Source organism: Dermochelys coriacea, chromosome 7 (genome assembly GCF_009764565.3).
Source record: "Dermochelys coriacea isolate rDerCor1 chromosome 7, rDerCor1.pri.v4, whole genome shotgun sequence".
NCBI lineage: Eukaryota > Metazoa > Chordata > Testudines > Dermochelyidae > Dermochelys > Dermochelys coriacea.
The window spans coordinates 118,421,371-118,437,286 of NC_050074.1; the positions used below are offsets into that span (position 1 = coordinate 118,421,371).

The 15,916-nt window shown below is 46.2% G+C and overlaps 1 protein-coding gene across 9 annotated transcripts in view; it reads left to right on the plus strand.

The window, feature by feature from the left end:
* Positions 1-213: 213 nt before the first annotated feature.
* XPNPEP1 (X-prolyl aminopeptidase 1) overlaps positions 214-15,916 on the plus strand; it is a 55,164-nt gene continuing 39,461 nt past the window's right edge. Inside the window, exons 1-5 of one of the 9 annotated variants that reach the window (XM_038410107.2) lie at positions 214-403; positions 4,870-4,969; positions 5,894-6,044; positions 8,681-8,805; positions 14,156-14,219. In XM_038410107.2, the coding sequence (XP_038266035.1) occupies positions 8,689-8,805; positions 14,156-14,219 (181 nt within the window). In that variant the 5' untranslated portion in view covers positions 214-403; positions 4,870-4,969; positions 5,894-6,044; positions 8,681-8,688. Of the gene's footprint in view, positions 404-750; positions 770-4,206; positions 4,265-4,858; positions 4,970-5,893; positions 6,045-8,680; positions 8,806-13,534; positions 13,558-14,155; positions 14,220-15,916 lie in introns of those variants that run through there. The other 8 variants (XM_038410109.2, XM_043518561.1, XM_038410106.2 and 5 more) reach the window with 8 other exon arrangements.

Here is a 15,916-nt window from a genome sequence, read left to right on the forward strand (position 1 = left end):
CCGGGAACACGTAACAACTCTGCTTTTCTAGCAGTCCCTCCCTTTGAGCAGACGCAATTTGCAGAGGGTTTCAAACTACTGCTGCTAGAGAGACAGAGAGAGAGAGAGAGAGACAGCAGCCATGACTCCTTGCACCGTCTAGGCGGGGCCTTGCTAAAGCTGGTTTCTGCAGGCCACTAGCCCAGCCCCTCTGCGCGGCCTCCTGCCCGGGGCGTTACTGGAGCGAGCGCCCGGGAGCCCGCCGGGCTGCGGCGGACGCCAGCCGCGGGCAGCAGCCGCCGCGGCTCGGGTGACGTCACCGGCAGACGCCAGCCCCTCCCCCTTCGCCCCGGCCCGGGCTGCGCACGTGGGCCTGGGACGTCAATTTTGCAGGGCAGCCTCCGGGAAGCGGCGACCGGCTCAGGTGAGGCAATTGCGGGGCGCATCCCTTGCACGCAGGAGGCAGGGCAGCTCTCGAAGCCCTCCGCCAGGCGCACGGAGGGGGGGGGGGCGCCCCTTCACTGAGAGGGCTGCAGGGGAGGGGGCCGAGGGTGCGAAATAGGGTGGCAAACAATCAGACAAGACCCAGTGCAGGGCGATGTGGGCAAAAAGCCCCCGGGGCGCTGCCCCGTGGGGTGTTTTCGACTTTTCAGGGTTGCCCAGCTGGCTAGATAAACCCCGCTTCTGTGGGTCTTACCCAAACGGAGCCCACTTCCGACTGCAGCGTTGCAGCCTCCTTTGCCCAGACACTGAGTAAGAGGAAAGCGGAGCCGAAGCATGAAGTCTTTATGTATGGGAGTCAGATCCTGCACGGCTTAAGAAAGCGGATGCTGCGCATTGGGAAGTCTGGAATATCTCTGTGTATAGCGAAGTGAGCTGTAGCTCAGGGAAGCTTATGCTCTAATAAATTTGCTAGTCTCTAAGGTGCTACAAGTCCTGCTTTTCTTTTTGCGAATACAGACTCACACGGCTGCTACTCTGAAATCTGTGTATAGGGAAAAGCAGGACTTGTGGCACCTTAGAGACTAACAAATTTATTAGAGCATAAGCTTTCGTGAGCTACAGCTCACTGCATCCACCAAATGCACCCGATGCAGTGAGCTGTAGCTCACGAAAGCTTATGCTCTAATAAATTTGCTAGTCTCTAAGGTGCCACAAGTCCTGCTTTTCTTTTTGCGATTACAGACTCACACGGCTGCTACTCTGAAATCTGTGTATAGGGTTTATGGGAGGGAGAGGAGGGGGTGTTGTAACAGTTGCTGGTAATGTTGTCACTTTCAGCTCTAGCCTTTTTTTGGTTTAGCAGCGTTCTGTAGAACAGAAAAGGGGTATTAGATTTTTGTCTTTTAAAAGAGATTGCTACATTTTATTAATATATAGCCCCTTTTAATACCAAAGTTTTAGACATCACATGTGCATATCGATATGAAAGTATATTTTAGGCGTAGTTGGGTAATCTGGCACCAATGATCACACATCGCTGATATATATATTTTGTAAGCTTAGTGCTAGATATCGATTTTCTCTAAAGGGCTATAATCAGTGCAGATCCCAGGTATGTCCTGCCCCCATGGAAGAATAGTAGCCTTCCATTTAGATTATGACAAACACTATCCCTGAGGCTCAGCTATCGTGAGGATGAATGTGGTGTAAATTATTAATTATTATTTATTTATTTACTATTTGTATTGCAATAATGCCTAGGAACCCCAGTCATGGAGCAAGACTGTACACAGAACAAAAAGATAGAATATCTAGGACAAGGGTGGGCAAACTTTTTGGCCTAAGGACCACACCTGGGTAGGGAAATTGCATGCAGGGTCATGAATGTAGGGCTAGGGCAGGGGTTGGGGTCCGGGAGGGAGTGCAGGGTGTGGGAGAGGGTGCGGTGTGCAGGAAGGGGCTCAGGGCAAGGGGTTGGGGGGCGGGCTCCAGCCCGGCACCGTTTACCTGGAGCGGCTCCGGGTTGGCAACAACATGCACTGGGGCCTGGGGGAGGCGAGGCAGAGGGCTCCGCGTGCTGCCCTCACCTGCGGGTATACCTCCCCCAGCTCCCATTGGGGGTGTACCCGCAGGTGAGGGCAGCGCGCGGAGCGGGGAACTGCGGCCAGTGGGAGCTTCGGGGCAGGTACCCGCAGGCGACAGCAGCGGATGGAGTCCTCTGCCCCTCCTCCCCCAGGGGCTGTAGGGACATGGTGCTGGCCGCTTCTGCAAGTGGTGCAGGGCCAGCGGCGCCATGGGGGTGGCAGTCCCGCAGGCCGGATCCAAAGCCCTGACGGGCTGGATCTGGCTCACGGGTTGTAGTTTGCCCACCCCTCATCTAGGGCATGGAATAAATACACCATTTGAATTGACAATGGTAATAGTCCCAGAATTATTATTTTTAGACAGTGTCTTCCTTGGAATGTGAATGTCAATATTTTGTGTGCTTTTCATTTTTTTATAACCCACATTATATTTTTATAATACCATGTCCTATCAACAATCGTAATCCTCTGCCATGTCCCAGCTACTCACAGCTATTCATTAACATAATATTGCTACTCAGAAAAAAAATATGGTTTTTAAACTGGTAAAAGCAGGCTGTCATTTGTTTTTAATTTCATATTCATTGGCATAAAACAATAATAAAAAGTAAATAGTGTGGTGTACATTTTCAAAAGTGACTAGTGGTTTTGGGGTGCCTAAATTTTTGGGTGCACAACTTGGGATCGTGGGGGGGGCTGGAACAATTTTTACAGAGGGGGTGCTTGGAACCCCTGCATTTGGTTGCTATTATTACTTCAAGCCAGGATGGAGGGAAGTGTTGCACCCCTAGTTCCAGTGCCCCTACTTGAGATGGTTTAAAGAAGCTTGATTTTCAGAGGGCTGGTGGTCAGTGCTTTCTGAAAATCTGGCTGCTGTAAGGGGTCTTAAGTAGGGCACCCCAGAATCACTTATCACTTTTGAAAATGTAGGCTCACCTCTAACCTATGTGCTATCCTGTAGACACAGGAACTTATCCTCTGCTTCTACAAACCTTTACTCATGGGCTCAACATTAAGCCTGTGAGTAGTCATTGACTTCAATGAAATTACTTGCATGTTTAAAATTGAGCCTGCACAAAATGTCTACAGGATCAGAGCCACAACGACAGAACTTCCTGCTGTGTCATATGCATTTGTGCAAACAGATACTGTTACATTTTGTCTTGCACACAGAAAATCCTTGGTAAATCAGAATTGCTGAATACAGATTAAAAACAAATCTTCAGTAATATTAGATTTATTACATAACCCATATATTGGGGCTAGACATGCAAGATTGCAATCCAAACATTACCTGCTTAATGTAGTAGGATAAGTTATCTTGTCTCTCATTTTATGAATAGTTTTCTGGTGCTGTCAGTTGACAGAATGGGCTTAAGATAGGAAAAGTCTACAGATGACTTGACCAAGGATAATATTAGACTAAAATCTTTTATGACAGGAAAATATGATTTGTCCCAGATTTCTTTGTTCCTTTCATCCAAAATGAGTTATTTCCAAAATAAAGCTGTATGATATAACCCTCCATAGAAGACAAGCATCTGATCTGCTATTTTTCTGCACAGAAACTTACTTTGTATGTTTAAGCTGTCAGTGCATGTTTACACACACGTTCTAAACAAGAGCAGGCTTCATAAAGAGAAATCTACAGCTGAGAATAGATTAGAAATATAGGCTTAGTATTTTGATAAAAGAGATGTGTCTATTTGATTATTTAAATTAGAAGAATGCACACTACATTGGGCACTAGGAAGTCCTGAGATTTAGTCCTGACTGCCACTGACTCGCTGACTGGCCCTACTGATGTTACTGCAATTCTGCCTCAGTTTCTCCACTGTAAAATGGAGAAGGGAACAATAATCTACCTCATGGGCTTGCTGTGAAGCTTAATGTCTATACAATGCTTTGAATGTGTAAAGCTCTATATGAATGCCGAGGATTAAACTGTTATAGCTTGATGACTGAATACATTATCTATGGGGTTGCTGACATTACATGCTGCACCAGCAGTATACTGTACAGTATATCCATCAACAGATTAACACAAGAGAAGTATGAGAGAGCTAGCACAGGGTATGTCATACTTTTCATAGGGTCGAGACCATCTTAATAGAGCTCAGGTGTCACAGATGTGAACTTCCTTCCTTCCTTCCTTCCTTCCTTCCTCACAATCGCATAACATCTACGTAATAACTACAGCAGTTACTTACGTGGAAAAGGAGTATTGAAAAAAGTGTTGAAGCTGAGACTGAAATTCAGTGGGTGTTGCGTGTCTTTGTTTCACTAAACTCCTTTGAAAATCTCAGTCTTAATGTATTTTTTAGTTGCTTTTCTTGCAGTATAATGGAAGCTGGATGTAAAGAGGATGCATCTTCTGAGCTTCCAGCTGTCTATGGACCACCATTAAGTGCTATGCAGACCACCAGTGAGTATCTCTGGTCTAAGAGTAGCAGCCGTGTTAGTCTGTATTCGCAAAAAGAAAAGGAGTACTTGTGGCACCTTAGCGACTAACACATTTATTTGAGCATAAACTTTCATGAGCTACAGCTCACTTCATCGGATGCATTTGGTGGAAAATACAGAGGGGAGATTGTGTGTGTATATCAATCTCCCCTCTGTATTTTCCACCAAATGCATCCGATGAAGTGAGCTGTAGCTCACGAAAGCTTATGCTCAAATAAATTTTTTAGTCTCTAAGGTGCCACAAGTCCTCCTGTTCTTTCTGCATCTCTGGTCTAGAATCTTAGGTGGAAGTTTCCTGTATTGTAACATTCGTGCCTTCAAAGCTATGCGCTGTGGGATAAGAAAGTTTATTGTGGCCAAAGTCTGGAAGACCATTAATGTTTGCCCTTTGCTTTCTCAGGCAACGCTGAGCTTGTTAAGGAAGAGCAAAGGGCCAACTGGTATTTGTTCCATCAAAGGCAAGAGGAATCAGAACTGGAGGGGAAAGCTACAGAGAGCAGGTAATGTGGCTGTGGTTATTTGATGGCTTTGAAATACCAAGGCGGAGGATTCGGTTGCATCTTTCACTAGTGGGACAATTACTTTAATTTCAGTGCTGCTTGGTTTTAATCACTGAGTGAGTAAATAATTACAGAGAAGTGATTTTAACTTAACACATGATTATATTCGCTGCTGAGGGGAAAGGTCAGCTATGCTCTTAAAAATAGAGAGACCAGGTTAAGTGACACCCCCCCCCCAAGGAAACAAAGAAAAGAATTCTACTGGAAACCTTGGGAATACTTTAAAATAGTTGCTTAGAAAGCAGGAGTTACTGATGGCATCCTTAATATGGGTTTCACTGCTAATAGATCTCAGAGTTTCTAATAGTGCAGTGCAGACTTTATTAGGGTCGTGCTTGGGGACAGTCCTTCCTGCCTTCTTCAGAATCTTTCGCTTGTCACTTGGGGGATTCATTAGCAGTTAATCAAACCCTTGTTCTTTGCTTCTGTAATCAATGTACCACATCAGTTTCTATTTTAGGCTCATGGGGACAAAGCACATGCCTATAAAGGGAACTGTGTCCTTAAGAGTTAAGGGAAGGGTTTTCTTTCTTTTTCTAACTGACCGTCAGATTGCTTCTGTCTTCTTGTGGACATCTATCATCAGTGAAGGGAAATGATTAGCTCATTACATGAGACAGAAAAGAGTGATCAGACTAAGACACTGTACGCCACCGCGTAGAAACAGTATATAGCTTTGGAAGCTTGCTGTGGAAATAGGTAGAGGGTGAAATCCTGGCCCCATTGAAAGTCAATGGGGTTTTTGCCATTGGCTTTGTTGGGGCCAGGATTTCACCGATGGTGCGTATTAGCATTTGGGGTTTGTTTTCTCCTTTTTCCTTCAGAAATATATTTATAGAATAAAAATACTATGCTCTGCTGCAGACAGGCAGAAGAACAGCTCACAAGGACCACATGTGGCTTGTCCCCATTGGTTAGGAGAGGAAGGATGATCACGTGATTAAGATGTTGGAGTGAGTTCAGAAGTTCTTGGGTCAAGTCCTGACTCAGCCACAGACTTCCTGTGTGACCTCTGGTAAATCACTGAATCTCAAATCTCTCTCTGTAAAATGGAGATGATACTATTTTATTTCTCCCACCCTTTTTTTTCTGTCTTTCTAAGTAGCCTGTAAGCTCTTTAGGGCAGGGACTATCTCCTCTTATGTGTTTGTGCAGTGACAAGTCTGGGTCCCTGAACTCAGCTGGGGCTTCTAAGTGCTACTGCAGCAGAAATTGTACATTAAAATAATAAGTGTTTGGGACTTTTAAAAATAGATCGGGCAGACAAAAATGTGACTAATTAAGACCCATCTCTTGTGTGCCATTATTTTCCACTACTGGCCCTAAGGAGATGCTCTGTATGAACTAACTGAAGTTAGAGACAGAAATGACCTATGCAGAATTCTATGTCTGTGTCTGTTTCATAGGTCAGGTCTACACTACCCACTTACTTCCGTATAACCATGTTGCTCAGTGATGTGAAAAATCCACACGTTGAAGCGATGTAGTTATAACAACCTTAACCCCCTCCCCTGTGTAGACAAAGCTATGTCGGTGGGAGAGCTTCTCCCACTAGGGTTGCCATTATCCGGTTTTCGGCCGGAACATCTGGTCGAAAAGGGACCCTAGCAGCTCTGGTCAGCACCGCCGATTGGGCTGTTAAAAGTCCAGTTAGGTGGTGCAGTGGGGCTGGTAGGCGAGTCCCTACCTGACTTTGCGCAGGTCCTTGGAAGCAGCGACATGTCCCTCTGGCTCGGGGATGGTCCCGGGGGTTCCGCGCTCTGACCCTGCCCTGAGCGCTGGCTCCGCAGCTCCCATTGGTTGGGAACCATGGCCAATGGGAGCTGAGGGGGTGGTGCCTGTGGGTGGGAGCAGCACACAGAGCCACCTGGTCACCCCTGAGCTGGAGGGACATGTCGCTGCTTCCAAGGAGCCACCTGAGGTAAACACTGGGCTCACCCCCTCCTAACCCCCTGCCCCAGCCCTGAGGCCCCTCCTGTACCCAAACTCCCTCCCGGAGCCCACAGCTCTCTCCCCACTGCGCCCCAACCCCTTACCCCAGCTCTGAGTCCCCTCCCACACTCTGAACCCCTCAGCCCCAGCCTGGAGCCCCCTCTTGCATCCCTGGCCCCACCCCAGAGCCTGCACCCCCGACTGGAGCCCTCACCCCCTCCCTACCCGAGCCCCCTCCCACACCTCAAACCCCTCATCCTCGGCCCCAGCCCAGAGCCCACACCCCCGACTGCACCCCAACCCCCTGCCTCAGCCTGGTGAAAATGAGTGAGTGAGTGAAGGTGGGGGAGAGCGAGCCACAGAGGGATGGAGTGAGTGGGGAGCAGGGCCTCGGGGACGGGCAAGGGTGTTCAGTTTTCTGTGATTAGAAAATTGGAAACCCTACCTTCTGCCCAAGTAGCTACTGCCTCTTGTGGGAGAGCTCCTTACCAGAAGTGCTGCAGCGGCACCGATGCAAGTCTGTAGTGTGAACCTGCCCACAGATTTCAAGGCCAGAAAGGACCCTTATGATCACCGGATCTCACCTTTTGCCTAACACAGGCCAGAGAACCTCACCCACTAATTTCTGCATCAAGCCCATAACTTCTGCCTGAGCTATGTTTATTTTTGCTAACACAATAAAACAGGTGAGGATTCATGGCATGATAAATGCTCATGACAAGTTGGCAATGGGGCCTTCTGTGCCAGAAGGGATGGGTGCCCACGATATAAAAAATCCTGAGCTATTCGTTTATTGGATGATAAATCTTTTCAAAATGTCCTTTAATAGGGATGCACGAAATAGAATGTGAGGGTAAATAACGCACCAACGTGAGTGCCTTGGTGGATAACCTTTTTATATTGAATGGTCTGTATCCTCATCTGCTTCTTCACTGGGACTGTCAAGATATCGTCTCCCATCCCCCCCTTTGCCCCTCTCTTGTCCTGTTATCCCCATTTGAGACCTTGTATAGCAGCCACTATGCTTCTGGTTAAGGAAAGACTAGACAGGATTTCCTTCACGGTCCAATGCCATGCAAACTGTGACGATCACCACTGTGCTACAGCTAAAGCCAGAAAACTGCACCCTTAAGGGTATGGGTGTAGCTAATGGGCAGAGCAACTCAGGGCAGTCAGTGCTCCTGTAGAATATAAACTACAGTGTCTGTGCACAGCAGGGTGAGGTAAGGACTAAGGGGTTATTCCTGCATATGTAACAAACCGTGGTTGCGTGCAGACACCACGACCCACAATGGGAATTGAACCTGGAAACTTTGACATCAGAACTGCAGAAGTCTACCACCGGAGCTAAAGGAGAAGCTAAAAAGGGGTTGGTGCCAGCCCCTAGGCGTGCAAATCATACATGCTAGGCCAGTGTGTCGCACAATTACACATGAGTAACTTAATGATGTGAGAAAAAATGTGCACAAGTGTTTGCAAGATCTTCCCTAATGGATTAAGCCTCATCTCTCAGCCTTAACATTGGCCAAAGAACCAAAATGGGAAACAACAAGGAAAACAAAAGGGCAAGAAGCTGGAAACCAGAATTCTGGGGCCGTATCCTTGCTCTGTTGACACCAAAGTTTTGCCACTGAGTTCAATGGGAAATGGATCAGGCCCTTACGATCTACCAGGGCTGGTGCAGACGTACTAAGACAGTGTGCTTAATTTGTATTGCAGGTAGGAATATGAGTCCCAAGATTACTACAGAGCTGCTCAGGCAGCTGCGACAGGTGATGAAGACCTCCAAGTATGTCACAGAGCCCATCCAAGCCTATATCGTGCCATCTGGAGATGCACACCAGGTAGACATTTCAATATTAAGGATGTTTCCTTCTAGAGGAAAAGTAAAAGTCTGTAGATGGGGCAGGGGTTGGGAGGGGGTGAGGGCCGTGGATAGATGGCTGTGGTTACTTTTTGGTTTGCTTGTTTCAATAATTCCAATATGAAAGCTTTGATGAGCTGGGGAATGATGCAAAGAGGTGCTGTAGATGGGGTTTCTAGAGTCTTTTTTTCTGATGGTTAGTGTTTATTTTCCTGAAGGAAGTCAACATTGCTAGTTCTACTTTCTCCCATGGCCAACAGAGGGGAGAGTACCAGAGAAACGGCTGCTCCCATCCTAGGCCTTCTAGTATATTTTCCAGAGCTCGGGAGCCCTAACCTGCAGCTCTCACATGGAGGGGCTTCTGGGGTGGCAGTGGGGAGGGCAGCATACTGCAGAGCCCCAGGTCCCCTCCTGCCTGCAGACCTGGGATCCCTGTGTGCCCAGAGTTACTCCTCTCTGCACCAGGCAGAGAAGGTGACCCTGGGGCCTGCTGCATGGGTGTTTAGTTATCATGGTTGCTGTGATACTTGGCTATCTCCAGAATATTAAGATTGTCTTGATCTGCTGTAGTTGTTCAGCCTAAGGCAACTTTAAAATGTTGAACCCCCTCTTGCCTGCATAAATGTGTGTGTGCGGTATCCTCAGTCTTCACCCGAGCTCTGCTTATAGAACGTCAGAGTTCCTGGGGGATGGAGGGGATCGTCTTCCCTTAGCCATTTTCAGAGATAGAGGGCCTGACCTCTCTCACCCTCCCACACCTGGGGTTGGGATTTACCCCATGTGCAAAGTGGGTGTGAAATGCTGCCACATCAGAGTGTTTCACACCCTCTTTGCTCAGGTGCAAAGGCAGTGGTGAACATGACTGTGCCCTGGGAAAACGCGCTTCACACGTTTCCCTTCAAATAGATCAGCTCCTCAGTTCTGTGCGGTGGGTGAGGGGCTCCCCTGCAGCTGCTACAGTTTGCGCTGTTTGTGCCTGAAGCTACCTCTTCGTCCGTATGTAACTCCAGTTACATTTTGCTACCCTGGAACTGTGTTCACGTGAGTTAAGGAATGTGACCTGCAGGATTCCAGATTTTTTTTTTTCCTTCTCTTTTGGTCTTTGCTACAGTGAATGCAGTAATGCAAACAACCCTGCATCCCTGCTTCCTGTTGGGCAAGTTCATCAGGTTTCTACAGAGAATTAAACAGTCTGAATGGAATTGATTAATGAAAATGGCTAATTATACAGCTTCATGACTCACATGTGTCATGGTGGGTTGCCTCTGCAAGGTCTTGTCTGCAGTGGGGAATTGCCCCAATTTCAGCCATTGGTGAGCTTCCCCAGTACAAACCCCCAGTATAGACCAGGTAAACCAACATAAGATGCAATTTCCAACAGCATGGTATATCCTGACATTAAGCAGGGGTTCACAACATCCATGCAAATACTAGCTTTGCTTTTCTACATTTGGGACTCACACTTGTGCAGCACCACCAGCGACAGAAATAGAAGCAAATCGGGAATTCGGACAAGGCCTAAGACGGGGGGGGAATTTTATTCCATTTCTTGGTTGCTCAAAGTACCTGCATTTTGCTGATGTTTTAGGGCCCTGATACTGTGACATGCTGAGTGCCCTAACTCTCCCGGGCGTTAGTGTGACTTGAGGTCTCTCAGTAGGTTACAGCAACTTGTCCATGTAAGCTCTAAGATCCCTGCAGTGCTTTTAATGTCAGGTTCCGTGCCAAGACTAAAATATTTTTTTTTCTCATTGTATTATAGACCTAATCAGAATCCCTAGCTTTCCAGGTTTATTTGTCCTTCCATAGACACAGAAGCATATAAATAGAGGGCTTGAAGGAACCTCAAGTCCATCCACCTGCACTGCTCCCCCCAGACTACCCCGACATGTGTTTGTCTAAACTATTCCTAAAAACTTACAACACCAGGGTTTCCACAACCTGTTCCAGTGCTTAACTATTTTATAGTTAGAAAGAATTTTTTTAATATTGAACCTAAATCTCCTTTGCAGCAAACTAAGCTGATTATTTCTTGTCCTACCCTCCGTGGACTTGGTGAACAATTGATAACCATCCTCTTTATAAGAATCCTCTACGTATTTGAAGACTGTTATCCAATCTCCACTCAGCTTTGTCTTCTCTAGACTAAAATTGCCCAGTTCTTTCAACCTTTCCTTGTAAGTCATATTTTCCAAACCTGTTATAACATTTTTATTGCTCTTTCGGACTGTCTTCAGTTTACTCACCTCTTTCTTAAAGTGTGGTACCCAAAACTGGACACAGTACTCCAGCCGAGGCCTCACCAGTGCCGACTAGAGCACAGTTGCCTCCTGTGTTTTACATACGATACTCCTGTTAATACATCTCAGAATGATATTTGCCTTTTTCACAACAGCATCACATTGCAGAGCTCTTAAACAGAACCATCTTTTCCTAGAATCTTGGAATCCAATTTATATCCTTTCCTGAGACTGCCAACATCCTGGATTGGTGTCTGTTTTAGCCAGTGCTGAATAATGGCTGCGCTACTTACATTGATTTCCTACAGTGTATTATACACAGAGCCTGATTTGTATCTCTAAACCAGTGGTAGGAAGTCAGAGGGAATGGAAGGGCATCTTGTGAACAAGGTAGTGCAGTGAGGTCCAATCACTTCAGACGGGCCTCCCACAGCTAGTAAATGTCTGCCCAGCTCATACCTGCACACTTGAGTTGATTGGATCGCCACCCTCTGCTCCGGACTGGAACAGCATGTGTGGTTGTTTAGGACTGATGAATGGGCAGAATTGTGGAGCAATGGAGGAGAGGAATTTTACACAGCATCCACCTGACCTATTCCAGCTCTGACCAGTGCAGGTATTATTACTGATGTGGGTCCTGATGCACCTGCCAAGTGAGCGGCAGGGTTTGTTTGAAATGCTCAGAGGATCAAGGTCACCCCTGTAAAACCAGTGGGCCACCCACCTAATTGCTGCTGTACATTACAGCTGGAATGCACCTGCAGCGCTGCTGAATGTACTCAGCACAATAGATCTCAGTGTTAAAGGGCCCGACCTTGCAAACGTTTATTCAGGTGAGTAACACCATTAACTTCAAAGAAGTTAAGCGAAGAAGGCTCACTTGATTGAGGGCTTGCAGGATGGGGCCCTAAAATTCCACAGGTTTGGACAGCAGCCCAGCAGATGTGGTGGGGAGCAGCTTTAGGGTCTGCACGGGGATGAAATCCAGTCCAGTTGCAAGAGGAGCGCCAATTAGATGGGTTTTTTTGACCGTGCTGTGGCTCATGCTTAGTGCAGCATTCACAGGTGCACAGTGCTAATTTTAGCACGTGTATGATTATCACAAAACACTGGGTAATCTTAGCACAGTAGGTATTGCTGTACGGAACAGGAGATTGAACTGCTGCTCAGATACTATGATGATGCGGCTCTGTAAGAACCTAAATAGATAGCTACAAAGGGCTTTTGCTTAAATCATCTTCCTTCCCATGCTGCTCAAAGCCACTAATTGTACTTTAAGGCCCTTCTATCCCTTTGCTTAGTTTCAACTCTCCCCCGCTTTAAATATTTCCTGCATGTTTCCCTGTATGGGACACTGTCAGGGAAGATTTTTTCCTCAAATTAAGATTCTTATTTTTTTAAATAAGGCTTTACCAAAGCTAAGACCAAGAGAAATATTCCCATGGGTGAGGGGTGTTAGAAAAATCACTGTTGTTTTTTATAAAGCCATTAAATCTCCTTCTGTTGTGTTTGTCACCCAGACATTGCAGTATTATGTTAGTGCGTAAGACCCTGAAAGTGAACTTAACAAGATAATACCTGCCCATGTAAGTGAAACAGACTGACGTCTTTCCTCATTGTGGGAGCTGAAAGAAAGGGAAGAGAAGTAAATTAAAAATGGGTGGGATCTTCAGAAGTGTGTCTGACTTAAAAGCACTGCAAGTCAAGGGGACGGATGCTCCTAAATCACTCAGGTGGTTTTGGAGCTGCCCCATATGAATAGAGAGGAATATATCCAGATTTTTAAAATATCTTTTCTGTTTAATAACTAATGTTTGAAGCATAGTACAGGATTTAAAAAAATAAACATATGGGCAGATTCCAACCAGCTCATTAATCACCTTCCATTCTGCTGCACGCTCTGGAAGCTAGACACAATAGAGGATCGGGCCCATGACATTTAGTTTGACTGTAACCCTTCAGTGTTTCTGATTTGTTCATGGATATTCAATGCTGCAGCAGAATCAAGGAGGCAGGCAATAATCCCATGCTGATCTGCAGACTTTTGTCTTGGATCATTTGCCTGATACTCTGTTGAGCCAAGGCTGGCCAGGATTAAGCTGATTTGCTGAATTGTGCTGATAATTAGAGGTAAGTTTAGCAATCCTGACCTCCGATCTTGGTTGAACAAGGTCCCAGAACAGGGTGCGTTGGCCATTTCAAATCGCAGGAACACCTTGGCTAACAATTTTTCTTCTTCCATTTTTGGCAACAGATTGTGGACATTGGGAGTTTCTGTGTCCCTAGCCTATTCAGTTATTTAGGGTTTTTGTTGAGACCGACAGCACAGGTGCTAATTAAGATGGTTTTATGATATGGACACTTTGATCTTGACAGAAGTTACCTATCTCTCTCCCTTCCCCCTCCCAATTGTTTCACATAGGGAAGTAAGCACTCATCCAATGATAACCAATAACTTCTGGTTACTTCTGACCTGGGCTGGATTTGAACAGGTAGAAGTAGAAGTAAAAGACTTGGTATCTAATTACCAATCTCCTAAAGGCTTAAAAGTTTTATGGCCTAACAACCTTGACAGTCTCCTTTTTAATGGCATTGTTGTAGAGGAGAAATTCTAAATGGGCTTCTTGTAAACTCCAGTTGGAGGACATCAATAAATATCGTGGCATTTAAAGATTTAATGGACCATATACTTTAGTTTCCAAGATCAAGGAATGCCTGTGTGTTCTCTTCTTCTCACTTTGCAGCTTCAAAGGCAGGACCTGTTTGTTGCCAAATGGGAGGTTGAGTGTGAAATAAATATCAGCAAACTGCAGCACTTCACTGTTTACAGAAGTTGGTGGGAGAAAAGTGCTGGGGTTTAAAAAAAAACAGGCAGATATAAATACAAAATAATCACAGATACTTAAATGTCCTAAAGGAACAATTTTTAAATACTTGTTAGGACTTCCAAAGGAGCAGAGCCCAATCTTGTAACTTCTTTGTTTCTCTTGACAGTGTCCTTCAAGAGAAACAAAGCTTTTCAATGTACTTGTCATCAGTTGCTTTTGTTGCTGCTGATGTAAATAATTAGCTGCGTCTTCTGTATTCCAGAGTGAGTACATCGCGCCCTGTGATTGCAGACGGGCATTCATCTCTGGATTTGATGGCTCTGCAGGTACTGTTGTCTGAATGCATATTTCCCCTGCAAAGAAGTGATCTGATTCACAACATGTATGCTGGATGGAACGAGAAACCTAACCAAAATGTTTGGACTGTTCCCTTCCCATTTCAGCATCTGCAGAATTATGTGGTGGCTGCCAGCTAAAAATTATGTAAGATCGATGCAGTAACTGGCTTTCACAAAAGACTGACCCCTGAACAAACCTCCCATAAAGCAAAATCCTGTTAACTGTTTAATGTGGTGCTCGCAGCCTGCTTTTATGTCGTCTAACGTGAGGCCACTATGAACAGATTGTACGTTGCCCAACAGAGCTGGGATTAATGGTAAACAATGTTTGTCAGCCGCTTTCAATCATCTTAGAATGAAGCCAGTGCCAAAAACACTGAACTGTGAAGCTGAGTTTATGGAAAAGTTTGCTTATCTCACAGAGGCACGGGATGTTCTTTTGGCTGAAGCAGAGGACTGGAAGTTGGGAAGGCAGATTTCTATCCCAGGCTCTGCAGTGTACTTGCTGTGAAATTGCGGACGAGTCACTCAGCCTTCCTATGCCTCCCATCTCCCACCTGGTAATCAGGGTTAATGTCAAATACTGACTTCCACACAGGATGCTGTGAGGCTTCATGGGTCAATTGCTGTAAAGTGCCTTGAGAGCCTCCGGTGGAAAACGCTCTATGCAGAAATGCAGAGCAGCGCTGTTCTAGAACACGAATCCTGCATTCCAGCTTTCCTTTCTTCAGCCTGGCGCCTCACCCTGCGGTCAGAAGGGCGGCGGTTCCACCGTCAGACCTTGGCAGGGTTTGCCCAGGCTTGGGCTCAAGCGGTGTTTGCTGAATGCAAGCTCTGTTTTTAAATGGGTTCTGGCTCCGACAGCGTCAGCGTGTGTTTGACCAGTGGAGATGAAGATGAACCGGAGTTTGCAAGCTGTGCTGCAGTAAGATAGACCGCAGTCATTGTAAGAGAGAAAATAGGTCATTTGGTATGATGCTGGGACTCAGGAGATCTGGGTTCAATTCTTGGCTCTGCCACAGACACCCGGGGTGGCCTTGGGCAAATCACTAGATCCCTCTGATCCTGAGTCAGCAAGTTACGTAAGCACATGCCTAACTTAACCATGTGATTAGTCACATTGATGTCAGTTCACATTGCTTATGTAGCTGGCTGAACCAGGGCCAGTGTGCCTCAGTTTCCCACTGTCAAATGGGGATAATAACGCTTCCCTTCTCTGATTCTGTCTTTTCTGTTTAGATTGTAAACTCCTTGGGGCAGGGACTGGCTCTGTTGTACAGTTCCCAGTGCAATGGGGCCCTGGTCTCAGTTGGGGCTTCTGGGTGTTTCTCTAGTAATGATAATTTGTAAGCCAGGCTTCAGCTCCTCCACGCTGACTGGCTGAGCTGTGTTTAAACTGAATTAGTCTGAGGAGATTTAAAAGCAAGTTCAGCAAACCCGGTTCCTGGTGTAGAATGGCCTCGCCAGAACTGCAAAGGAGTTTGCCTCTTAGTTGTGGGGAACAATTAGTATCTCCATTAATACCCAAGTGACGTTAGAACTGTGACCTGAGCCTTCATACGGACTGTCCGGCATCTGTGTACATTTCAGCCAAACCCTGTGCAGTCCATGTAACTGTGATGCATCCAATACCTCTGTATCTGCCCCTCTGTGTTCCGATGAGCCACAAACTGACTTATCCCTTT